Source organism: Charadrius vociferus, unplaced genomic scaffold (genome assembly GCF_000708025.1).
Source record: "Charadrius vociferus isolate BGI_N301 unplaced genomic scaffold, ASM70802v2 scaffold434, whole genome shotgun sequence".
In the NCBI taxonomy this organism is placed as follows: domain Eukaryota; kingdom Metazoa; phylum Chordata; class Aves; order Charadriiformes; family Charadriidae; genus Charadrius; species Charadrius vociferus.
Window position 1 is genome coordinate 745,374 of NW_009648154.1, and position 12,852 is coordinate 758,225.

General features: G+C 49.8%; 1 protein-coding gene across 1 annotated transcript in view; it reads left to right on the top strand.

Annotated features, from left to right (window-relative positions):
- Window positions 1-7,589, top strand: part of FMNL2 (formin-like 2) — a 76,180-nt gene extending 68,591 nt beyond the window's left edge. The window contains 6 exon segments of the mRNA XM_009884027.1: window positions 306-435; window positions 611-774; window positions 1,056-1,157; window positions 1,662-1,760; window positions 2,669-2,792; window positions 7,480-7,589. Of these exon segments, the coding sequence (XP_009882329.1) occupies window positions 306-435; window positions 611-774; window positions 1,056-1,157; window positions 1,662-1,760; window positions 2,669-2,792; window positions 7,480-7,589 (729 nt within the window).
- Window positions 7,590-12,852: the final 5,263 nt, after the last annotated feature.

The window sequence follows — 12,852 nt, forward strand, 5'->3', positions numbered from 1 at the left end:
GGCGCGCGGCCGCCCCCCCCCAGCCGGTGAAAGCAGAGAGCGGCAGCGGGGAAGGTGGTCCCTGCCCGGCAGGAGGAGTTTGCTTTGCTTATCGTTGTTTTGAGGGGCCGCTTAGGGGAAGGCGCGTGTCTTTCGAGGCTCTGCAGACCACAGCTTGAAAACCACCCGCTAAACAGTTAAATGAGGTTTTTATGGCCGTCCCTGTCAGATGGAGATACACCAGGGAAAGGCGAGCACCGGGTGAGTCACTCTGCTTGGAGCCTGCTGCACCTCCGCCCAGCGTTCTCTCTGCCTTCTCTCCCCAGCTCCTAGAAACGAAGTCAACAGACCGAAAGCAGACTCTGCTGCACTATATTTCAAATGTGGTCAAGGAGAAGTACCAGCACGTATCCCTCTTTTACAACGAACTTCATTACGTGGAGAAGGCTGCTGCAGGTACTGCCGCTCTCCTGTGCCTGGCCGGCGCTGGTGGCACGTGTGCCACGCGAGGGACTTCGCGGCACACCACACACGGGCTGCGGGGATCCTTCTCGGTGGGGAATTGTTCACGCTGTGCGTTCGGGTGCTTGTGGAGCAGGAGGGACGCAGCGGTTTGGGTTTTATTTCCTAGTGTCTCTTGAAAACGTCCTCTTGGACGTGAAGGAGCTGCAGAGGGGCCTGGACCTGACGAAGCGCGAGTACACCATGCATGACCACAACACCATGCTGAAGGAGTTCATTCAGAACAACGAAGGGAAGCTGAAGAAACTGCAGGATGACGCCAAAATCGCCCAGGTGTTTCTTTGTTCTTGGGGTTTGGCGAGCGGGTGTGCGTGACACAGTGAGCAGCAGCGTGTCACTGCGCGGCACGTGCTTTATATGCGCAGCGGGGAGGAGGAGGTGCAGCAGCGCTGCGGGTTTGTGCCTGAGTTCACGTGCCAGACGTAGACGTGCTGGTGTGAGCCAAGGGTTTCGCATGCGGAGGAAATCTAGACCCTTGACACCGAGTGCTGCAGCAATGGGCGGTGAGTTTATCTTCAAACATGTGCAATGCAGTAAATCTGTGCTTTTTGTAGGATGCCTTTGATGATGCTGTGAAGTACTTTGGGGAGAATCCCAAGACGACGCCCCCCTCGGTCTTTTTCCCAGTGTTTGTCCGGTTTGTGAAGGCCTACAAGGTAAACAGGAGCATCCTCCTCTTCCCTTCTGTCCTTCTGAACCCGGTCTGGTGCCTGCGGGGCTCAGGGATCCCAACAGAACAGCCTGGGGCTCCCTCTAGCTGTGATGCGATGGGAGCCATCCCCGACAGCACGGCACCACCAGCCCGGGGCAGCGCAGATAGTTGTTTTGGGATTATTTTCAGGGCTGAAAGACAGCACGGCTGTCTGAGACGCTGGAGAATCCTCAGAAATTGAATGTCTGTGCGGCTGCGGCTTCCACCTTTACCCTGTCTCTTGGGACTGGGAGGGGATGGTTTGTGCGACTGAGGAAGGGCTCTCCCAGTCCATTTTTTTTCAGACTGTGTTCAGAGGCAGCTAAATTGCTACACCTAATCTCGCTTCCTCGGAAAGCCCCGTGGCAGCAAGTGATAGCGTTACTCATTTGTAATATTTAAGTTTCCCTATAGCGATTGGAAGCTCTAACCTGTGCTTTTTTGTTTTTTTTTTTGCGGTGACAAATAGCAAGCAGAAGAAGAGAATGAGTTGAGAAAAAAGCAGGAACAGGCCTTAATGGAAAAACTTATGGAGCAAGAAGCATTGATGGAGCAACAGGACCAAAAGGTATGAAATAGATAAGTCTTAAAGGCAGGAGCCATCATGTTCTTGGGTCTTTCCTGACAGTCCGGAAAGCTCAGCTCTGTAGAAGAGCTTCAGTTGCCCAGAAATAGAGTCTCTGGAAGTTTTCTCCTTATGTGGGGAGAACTGAAATAAGCTGAATTAGTTACGGTGTGTGGTTCTGCTACTTCTGAAGTCTGCAAATTAAGAAAAATGGAATAGACAGAAAACCATCTTGTCCACGTTGCTGTTAGCTCAGCTTTATTCTTTGGCCTTGTGTCTGTTCAAACGCCAGTGGTGCTCAGCGTGCAGAGCCTCCCGTCGCTTACAGGGACAGGGAACGGTCCTCCCCAGATCCTTCCCTGTCAGAGCGTGGCAGCCGGACTGAGCCCCACACTGACGTTTTATAGGAATTCTCCTGACGTGTTTGGGTTGTTTTTTTTTTTCTCGTTCTGAGGTAACACTTTAGATTTGCGACAGAAAGTTTCCCGCGGCTCTAAAACAGCCACTTTGTCAGCTTGTGCTGCTTCCCGCAGCTGCTGGTGGGACCTTTAATCCCAGCCAAGCTTTTTCCCTCGGAAGGAAAGCCTGTTCTCCTGGTTCCCCTGACGCTTTTCAGGGGTCAGAGCTTGGAGCCCCAGTTCCAAGTGATGAGAAGGCTTGCAAGTAGATCACAACTGTAAAAAAGGAGCTCGGCAGCCGGCTTAACTTGTGACTCTGCCCGTGCTCTCCGTGGGCCGTGAGCTAACCGCACACCCGCGTTTTCCCGGTCTTGCAAAACTGGGCAGAAAACTGGCAGTTACTGTTTGCTGATGGCTTCTGGTGGGATCACCTGGTGTTTCACGTTGAGGAAGAGAGAAGACGCAGGGTAGCTGGAGGTCAGTCCTTACAAGTCCTCTCTTCTCTCCTTTCAGTCTCCTTCACATAAAACAAAGAGACAGCAGCAAGAGCTGATTGCAGAGCTCAGGCGGCGGCAAGTCAAGGATAACAGGCATGTGTACGAAGGCAAGGACGGTGCTATTGAAGATATTATAACAGGTAAACCCCTTTTGTTCCGTAATCTGAGGCCCTTTCACAAGGGATAAAACGGTGTATCTGCCTAGTAGCTGTCACAAGGGCTTCGTGTCCTTCTTAAAAAAGGGTTACACAGCTTAGGACGTTGTTATGCGATGTGAATCCAGTATAGAAACTTCTGCTAATGGTGTGTAACGCACAAACCCCAGTAACCTGCCTTCGCGTGTCCGCTGCCGAGGCTGCGTGCGCAGACCGCGGCCACACGCTCTGTTTCTTAGTTCTCTTTCAGCACGTGGGGACGTACTCGGTCTCTGATCTTTAGAGTAGCCAGTTCAGTGCCTGACCTCAGCAGACGCTCCGGTGGGGACGTGCATGCCATGCAGATCTTTCCCAGAAACGTTTTTTCCCCATCAATTGAATGAACGACGGACGTTTAACATTATTAAGAGCCTACCTTTTCATTAAAACCTACTAACAGTAATTGCGCCACATTATTGCACAGTTACAGCGAATCATTTAGTCAAACCTGAATGATTTATGACCCTAAACTGCTTCTGGTTTTGCTGCTTCTCAGTGCGGGAGGCAAAGGCCGCGCTGGGGCTGGGGGGAGAGGGGCAGAACCCGCTGCTGTAGCCAGAGACAGTCAGGACTTTGGTGCAAATATTTGCTGACGAAAAGAGCTGCCTTCGAAGCTGCGTTTTGCTCTGGAGTCAAATAATTTGTAACCTGTACGGCTGCTGTGATTGCAGTACTTCCATTTTACTGCGCGTTCCTCACCCGTGGTGTGAAAGGAACCCGATTTTAACACTGCGATAGCTTTACTTCGAAGCTTTACAGCGCTTCGTTTCCATTGCAGAGAAGCTCAAAAAAAAGGCCGTTGGGCAGAATTTCCTTGGCTACTGCTCCTGAATGTTTTCCACATGAGCTTTTCCTGCAGGAGAGCTCTTTTACTGCTCACTAAGGAAAGCCGGCGAATTTTTGCCCAACTAGATGACAGGGCTGAAGTGCTTGAAGCTTTCCCAACTCTTTTTAACCTTGATTAATAGCTTCCTAAGATAATATTCTCTGTTTAAAGGGCAGAGTTGCTATAGTATCTAATCTGTTACTGCTCCTACAACTCCTTCAGACTCCTGCAAGCTTGTTTAATTGGTAAAGTGGTTCTCCTGTTCTGTGGGAGAAACAGATGGTGTGGCAGAAGATGGTCCACATGCCAAAGGCAGTCCGGTGGAGGGAGCGCCAGACTCAAATTAAATATTTCCTGCGGTCTCGTGCCTGGCAGCTCCCGTTACGGGGGCGTCTCTGGCGGCCTCAAGCCATGTAATCCTAAAGGTTGGGCACGGAAAGTCAGGTAGGACCGAGGTCGCTTGCATACGGCCCATGAGATCTCAGTCAGTGGTAGGGAAATGATGGAAATTGTGGTTGTAAATTGGATAGTGCCTCGTCAGATGCGCAGAAAAGCTCTTGCTGATCCGGAGCAGAGCAGCATCTAACAGCACACCCTTTTCCGGAGCACCTTTAGCAGTAGTCTCTCAGAACCGTTGAAAACGCCGTAACGTAAGAAAGACAGACTCAAGCGGCCTTGTTGCCAAAGCCTACTGAAGCGCAGTGGGATCAGACAGTTGGTTGGAACGTGTAAGAGAGTCCCTGGGTGTCCGTAACCGAGCGCTAACGCTGTACTAATGCGATAGATCCGCTTCTCACGGCTCTGTTTGTCTGTTTGGCTGTTATTCCCATGCAGTGCTGAAGACTGTGCCCTTTACCGCTCGAACCGCCAAGCGGGGCTCTCGGTTTTTCTGCGAACCTGTTCTCACTGAGGAATTCCATTACTAAACTATTCCTCTTTCACATCTGATGCTCTTAGAAAAAAGAAAGGTTGCTGTAGATTTTTGACACTTCTCCGTTTGTACGGATCTCAGCCAGGATCATGTGAATGTTGAGTGTATAGTAATGTCCAGCGTCCACCTGAAGTTGTATTTATGTCACCTGTTGCATGTTCTTGTGTTCCAGTAACTTTATATTCCATCCCATCGACTTTGCGCTCGATGCTTTTGGCCATCCTTGCGCTTCAAAGGCATCGCTCACCCTCCTGGCAAATGCCATAGGACAGCGAGTGGGGGAAGTCGCAGTAGAATTGGTGCGGGTTTCCTACGGTCCTCAAGGCTGAGGAGCTCAAAGGCAGTCAAAAAGTGACGGTTCCCTTGGCTTTCCTATGGCATCTCTTCTGGCCTGCGGGTCTTTCCCTGTGTGCCAGTCCACCTCTGGGAAATGCATGTAACACATCAGCTGTATGCCAAAGCGAAATTACGGGCTGCATGAACTGAGTGGGGCTCTCCTGGGGTTTGCTCTCTGGCTCGGAAGGGTTGTCTGTAATAACGTACGTCCTCTGCGAGGAGTCTTTTGGGTTAGACTTTTTAACCAGCACCTGCATGTCCGTCTGCATGTGAGATCCGGGATAAAATGAACAGCGTAAAATCTTTCCTCATTCGGTCACATCCATATTTAACTTTTTTCAGTTCCATGCCAACGTTACCGGAATAAAATCAGAGCTGTTTACTGAGCACTAACCGGTTCCGATTCACGGGGCCTTTGTGCAGTGCCGGGGTTGGGCTCGGTACTGGCAGCGGTGCCCGAACCGGGGGGAGAGGGAAGGAGCGGAGCTGGGGAAACACTCAGCTGCGTGCTGGAACGGCAGAAATTGTCACGCTGAAAAGCTTGACATGGAACTGAGCCATTTTCACGTGGTGTGGTGTAAAGCGTAGGACGGGTGTGTTTAACCCAGCATGTCTGTTAACACTGTTGTCTTGCATTAAGGACTCAGCGGCTTAAGAAGACAACAGTGTTTCACTTTTGTGATATGTATTTTTATGAATGCTTCTAATAAAATCGCAAACTATAATCAGCTCAACGGTTATTTGCTCTTTCGAGTTAATTGCTGTGTTATCTTCCTGGAGCCAATCTTCAAAGCAGCTTGGAATTTGGTTAGCGAGAGGCGAGGGTGGCCCTCCTGTCCTTTCCTCTCCGTCTCTAACCCCCTCTCGGAGCCTTGCCCTCGCCCCCCCTCGCTCTGTCGGCTAACGTGCCCGGGAGTTCGGAACGCTGAGTTGACTTGCTCTTCATTTTCCATCCCATTTTTTTACTTAACCATCATTTTGTGTTTTGTTTTGTTTTTGTTTTTTTTCTGTTTAGCCCTAAAGAAGAATAATATCACTAAATTTCCAAATGTTCACTCGAGGGTAAGGATTTCTTCTAGCACACCGGTGGTGGAGGATACACAGAGCTGGCAAGCATCACTTTTTACTTAGCTTCCTCCTCTCTCTGTATGCCAGGCAGCCTGTCGGTAGATGTGGCTAAGCGTAATACTGGTGAGAGCCTAAAGGCCAGCGGAGACTGAGACCGTTTGTTCTCACCCTCCGTGGTGTCGGGGATCCACAGGCCATGCGCTGGTGACTGTCTTCACGCTCTCTCCGTTTTGGCCCTTTCTCGTCCAAGTTTATCCCAAATTCTATGATTCTATGAAATTAGCAGTCTTCTCCCCGGGTTGTTTCAGCCCCGTAGTTCCCTGGATATTGTGCTGTCCCCCTCTCGGTCCCGTTACAGCCACCGAACGGGGCACGAGATGGACAACCCGCAGCTGGGGGTGGGAGAGGGCAGCACCTTCTGCCGGGGTACACCAGGACTTGAGAAGTTTGGGAGTCATGTTTAAACCAGGCCGTAAGGCAGCCAGGAAATTTGAGGGAGGGTTTGCCCAGTCCAAGGCAAGTTTGTTTTCCAGGAAAGAACTATTTTAGCTCCAATTAGTCTTCAGGTGTACTGAGTGTGCTCGTTATGTCGTAGCCGCACATGTAACAGCACATGTAACACGTAACAGCACATGTAACGCAGGCGTTCATCAACACCTCCATCTCCAGCTTTCTTCACTCTTCATCCATTGCATGCTCAGAATTCCCTCCTCTGCCCCCCCGAGCTCTCCCCTCCCCAGCAGCAGCAGCAGCAGAGTGGGTCGGGCCGGGCTTTGCCGCCGGCGAGGAAGAGGAGGAGGAGGGAGGGGGTTGGTGGCTCCCTTGCCTTCGGCTAACGAAGCATCTCGGCCGCCGGGCGAGATGGTGGCCATGGGGCAGGACGGCAGCCAGAGCTTTGCAAGCGGGTGGTGGCGTTCCAGCTGCTTTTGCTCAGGGCACCCTCTTGGCAATGACCGGGTGTACGGAGAGCGCAGACCCACCCCTGTGTTGCTGACCACTTGCCCCGTTGTGCCCTGGGTCACCCGTCTCCAGCGAGCTTCATCCCGCTGTAGAGAGCTCCTTCAGCCCCCGGTAGCGTCTGAGGGGCTGTGGGAAGGACCAAGACGTACGTCAAGCAGACTGATTTCAGTTGCTGTTGCCTTCCCCATGGACGGTCACGACCATGAGCGGCCCATGGGTGGGGAGGCGCTCGCGCTAACTCGAGGGCAGGACTCCATTTAGTTTCACCAGCATTTGGGTGCGTTTCACCAGTATTACCTGCTGCTTGGGTGCGTAGTAAAAGGGCACCTCAGTATTCGCTCACTTCTGCTCTCGTTGGGTTGAAGTCCCTTCTCCTCTTCCTACACAAGCTGCTTTGATTGGCTTCCAGCAGGACTTTTCCGTGTCTAGACTGCGTGCGTGCGTGGCTGTGTGCGTGTGCGTGCCCGCGGGCGAGCCCTGCGTGTTGACGAACGCCGCTTTCCTCTCCGCAGATCTTAGAAACCAGCCGTACCGACGGGCCGACGCGGTGAGGAGAAGTGTCCGGCGGCGCTTTGATGATCAGAACTTGCGCTCTGCAAACGGTGCTGAGATAACCATGTGAGCTGGAGCCCTGCGGGTGTCGAGGAAAGGGGGTGCTTGAATGATACCGTGTCCGTGTGAACTCTGTGTTCTGCCGCTCATTTACAGCCTTGGGAACAGCAAAATTCACCTTCTAAAGGGCTCAAAGACGTAGAAAATGCATAGGAACGTCAGCCGTGGGCTCTCCACTCAACCGTAGCTAACAAGTGCCTAAAATTGAAGTACCTGCTCAAATTAATCAAAGCAATAGGACTTGATTTGATTGGGTATCTTTTTACACCAATACGTTATTCAGTATTTTTAACCAAAATGTAAAATATGTGTTGTTTTTGGGTGTTTAGTTTGGTTTGATGATATAAAAAGTTTAGTGACTGGTCTCCTGTGGACCCGACCTGCATCCCGACTGGTTGTAAACAGGTAACGCTTGGACGTGCTCTGCTTTTCAATGCATTCCTCTGCTGTCCGCCGAGGGGCTGCCCTCGGCTTCGGCTGCACTTACTGGCTTTTGTGTTTGGTTTTTGGGTTTTTTTTAAAAAAGGAAGACATTTAAGGGCTTTCTATATATAATATGGAAATAATTCCAGAAGACACCCGTACCTTTTCCCACCACACACAGACTCCCCCCCCGCCACCGTAGTTGGACGCGGTGCGACGGACGGCGGTGATCGCACGCTGTAGAGCAACCGAGCACGAGTCGTCACCTTGAGGTTGTGCCGTTGGTCGTGCGCGACGCGGGGCGGAGGCACGGGGGGTGCTGGGGGGGCCAAACGCGGTGGCCGCGCACAAGCGGAGGAGGGTGGCTGAGGCACGGCGACGGTCTTCAGCTGGAGGCAGCTTTTGAATAACAGTGTATTTATTAATTAGCACTAAGGTATTAACATCTCAGTAATCAGTATTAGGATCCTGAGGAGCGCCGCGGTTCAGTTGCTCGTGCAGAGACCCATCCTGTGCCCCGCTCCGGGGGATCCGTGCCCCACTCCAGCTCCAAGTTCCTTGGACAACCCAGTTGAAGCTCCCTGCTAAGGATGGTTTGGTCAGCGAAGGGAAGCCCCGCCTGAGAATCCCATAGGTCACAGGTTCTACGTTGCATTTTTAAGGCTTAAAAAGGGACGTGAGACTCACTTTAGCAAAATTATGCCCACACACCCCCCCCTTCCCCCTCCCCATCACTACTGCGCACCAGTGTCCCAGAGCAGCAGGATGAAGCCGAATTCGTGCCGGCAGGGTACGCGATCTTCTCAGCGGTGAAGAACTGGACTGGAGAGAAATTTGGACTTTCCAAGATACATTTTGCTTACAGCTCCCCTTTCCTGGTCTCGTTGCATCAATATGTTAATTGTAAAATTTATTGTATAGTATTTAACCACTGAATTTCTTTTTCTTTTTTTTTTTTTTGTTGTGCTTACGTGAACCACTGGTGAAGGTCCCTTTTTTTTTTTTCTTGGATAATGTGTAGTTATATGATAATCTGTTTTTAAATGTACAGATATTTTGCTACAAAATTGGTGCAGTTTTTTATGGTTTTTACACTTCTCTTTTATTCCCACTTTAGCCTCTGGGTAATATTGTAAATATTGTTAAAAAAAAAAAAAGCATCAGCCTGTGCTATACAATCTGAATGTTATTTTAACTTATAGTTTTTGTTTTTATATTTAACTAAATGGACAGTTTGGGGCTCAAAAGTTACCACATTGACCTCTGCTTACCTATTTACAGGAAGTTTACTTTAAAAACTGCCACCTTCTCGCATTTACAGCAACGTGTACTTGACATGCTAAAGAGAACATGCCAAATCGCCTCTTTCGTCACCGACAGTGACAGAAGAGTACTTTAATCTGCAAAAGAAAATTTGACAATTAATTTAATAAATCGTTAGGCAACTGGTTAAAAGCACTAGCTCTCACATTCTGAAGCTCAAAGGTATTTTTTTTAATCGAAGACAAAAATTATCATACGACTAATGCTGGCATGTTCTCTTTAATATTTTTCTAGTAATAGACCTGCTTCTTAGCAATATTAGAAGTGTTTTATAAAAGCAGTTCATGTTACTTTCCTGGTCTGTTCCTGCCATAAGATCAAATAAACTATTTACACTACTACACAGTAATCTCCGGGGGGAGTTTTTTGGTCACATTTATGTTTTTTCCCCAACTGGTGGCATTTTGTAGGTGGGCACCTGGCACTGGCAGCAGCACAAAAGCCCGGGCGCTGTTTTGGGTTGGTTTGGGTTTTTATTTTTTTATTTTTATTTTTAAAACCATTCACTGTTTGCTTTTGCACATCTGCTCACTCAGTGACCGTAACTGCAGCATGGGGCTGGGGGGGGTTCCCCTCAAAGCGTAATTCTCCGGGGTGGTTGGGGTTGGGGACGGATGGGAGGGACCCCGGCCCTGCCCAGACCAGTGATGACCGCACAGTACTGACACCCAATAATTCTCCAGCGCAGTCGCGCCATCACTTTGCTCCTCACCGTGGCACAGCCAGGCTGGCTGGAGGCCACGGGGACAGTTGTGGCTGTGTGGGACCGGGCAGAGGGACTCAGCCCCCGGGGCTGCGGCAGCGACCCCTCTGTGACAACCAGTGGCCATCAGTGGTCTGCCATAAACACATGAAAAAACAACAGGACAAATAGTTAAGTCCTTAACTTAAAGAGAACAACTTCATACTTTAGCCAAAAATTCAGATTTAATTTTCAGAAGAGTTTAACAAAAACCAGTAGGGAGGGGGAGAGTGGGTGTCCAGGAGCTGCAGGGGGGGACAAAGGGGAGAGTGAGCTGCGCGAGGGCTGTGCAAAACAGCAAATCAAATACAATCAAACACTGTGAGAGACACCATTAACACTTACAAATAACCAATCTTGCTAAAAAGCCTTTCAGTTTCAAGGCAGAAGTAGAGGGTTTGAGCTCAGCGCACTGTGCTGCCCGGGCAGCAGCGATGGCATCGCCGTGTAAGAGCACGGCCGGGAGACACGGGCACCACGGCCCCACCACCCCAGCGGCACCGGGAAATGATGTGGCCGCAGAATGGGGAAGAGGAGGGAAGAAGAAAGAAAAATAAAAAAACCAACCAACACAATACACCTGCAAAAAAGCCTGAACTCATTTTCCCTTAGAACCTCAGTTATGCCTTGTCAGGATTGTTTTGAAAGACATCTTTTCAGATGCATTTCTTTCGCAAGGTCTAATTAAGACACACAAAAAAAATCCCCAGTAGAATAATTTACATTTACAGGTTTGGGTTTTTTTATTTTCAATGGAAAAATAAAGGCAAACCTTTTAAAAGTAGTATTTACTTAGAAACACTTTTTCCTTATGCAAGTTATGCAAATGCAAGGCAGTAACAAAATATTGTGCATCAGTCCTAACGTATCTGCAACCCGCTATGACCTGTCACGCGCTACCCGAGCGCAGCACACGCTACCGCCCCGCGTCCCACCTCGGCAGCGATGTCAAACCAACATAAGACATGATTAATGATCAGCGTCGCATTTCCCAAACCATTCGTCGGTCCGTTTTCCACACGGGCGTTGCTGCCGGCTACGCCAGCTCCTCATTTCCATTTTAAAGTACAAACCCGGGAGAGTGAGTGTCCGAGGTCAGCAAAGCGCCCCTTTGGAGTCTGGCTGAGCGCGTGCAGCCCTGGGCGCACCGTGCTGGCCGTCCTGCCAGGCCCAGGGGAGCTGCTCGCTACCGCGTCAACCCGCAACAAAGCCGCTGCCAGTGCTCCAGCAACTCCCCCCATTTTGACATCACACGCAGCCCTGTATTACCACAAATCCTGTTTGATCACACAACTCGGGTGGTTTTTCCCCCCCCCCCAAGTGAAGGGCAACTGCTGGAAAACTCCAGGATCTCTGCACCGAACATCCTGCAAATCCCACACCAGCTCCACAGGTCATCACCTCCTGCCGCGTAGCGCGGAGCAGCTCTCACCAGCAGTTTCTATTTCAAATGACTAATTCCAATCGCAAACGGTATTCTTAAGAATTCTGAATCACGTAACCACCCTAGCAAGAAAATACATTGTACAAATCGGACCTTTTGGGGATTTATCCACTAGAAACAGCTGCCATCTATTAGGAAAAAAAATGCATTGAAGAGGAAGCTGAACTCTAAATAATCTTCAAATGGTTTTTGTGAGCGCAGATGTTGCTTAAATCCAACACTCGGAAGATGGTAATCATTTATCAGAGCTGTACAGAGTATTTAAAAGTAGAAATAAATACTAGTACACACTAGAAGACGAGGTTTAATAATTGATAAAAATGTACAAAAATATTCCCATCAGCAAGGTTTCCGCACATGGACCACAGCTGCTCACGAGCAGAGCTGGCAAAACCTTCCCCAACTGGCCAGAGGCAACCAAAAAGGAGAGAGATGGGGCATCCGCAGCTTCCTTCCCCCGCGGGAAGGGCTGAGCGAACCCCGACACGGCTGCTAGTGAAAGGTGGTGGTACATTCTTCAGCAGGTTCTTAAGGCAATACATTGAAATTCATTTACAATTGGATTTTTATTTTCAAATTTTCTTAACGTGGAAGATAAACACTGAAGTGACATCCAGAGCTGTTCCGGATGGGGTTTCAGGGGAACGCAGCACTCTGCTGGCACCGCAGCGAGGGGCCGGTCCCATTCCCATCAACCTCATTTCCAGGGCTCTGAAAATTTACCATAAAAATTCCCTCCGAGACAGTACTTAGACACAAATCTCAGCCAGGAAGTCAAGTCTTCCGTTTTGTACAACAGCTCAACATTGGTTTGGCCGCTGACCCAGTTCAGAAACGAGCAATTCCAATATCTGATATTTTTTTGCAGTACAGTCAAGAAATGGATTCGTTACTCCCCTTCCGTTGCCTTCCCCTTTCCAAAATAAAAATAATCCGTTAAACAAATTAAACCACAAGGAACTATATTAAGAATCTCTCTAAAAATGAAATGTTATCTGCCTACGCTGGCCACAAAATCCCGCGTTACTACCTTTCTAGGAAGGACCGTACTCAGGAGATGCTTCGCTAGAAAGGTGCCAACACGTGCCGGGGTCTGCAGACAAACCCAGAGGGCAGGAACGTGCCCCCACTGCTGCGTTCCCTTCAGAGGGCTCCCCCGGCGGCGAGCGGAGCGCCCGTCCTGCCCGGCAGGTCCAGGACAGACAGCTCTGCACTCCGAATTTCATTCACTTTGCTAGATTTGATGGCAGGCCCGTAATAATGGTACTTGAATGTATTTATGCGGTGAAATTAAAACCCACTGTTATTTCAACAATGGAACTCAGGATATCAGAACCCACG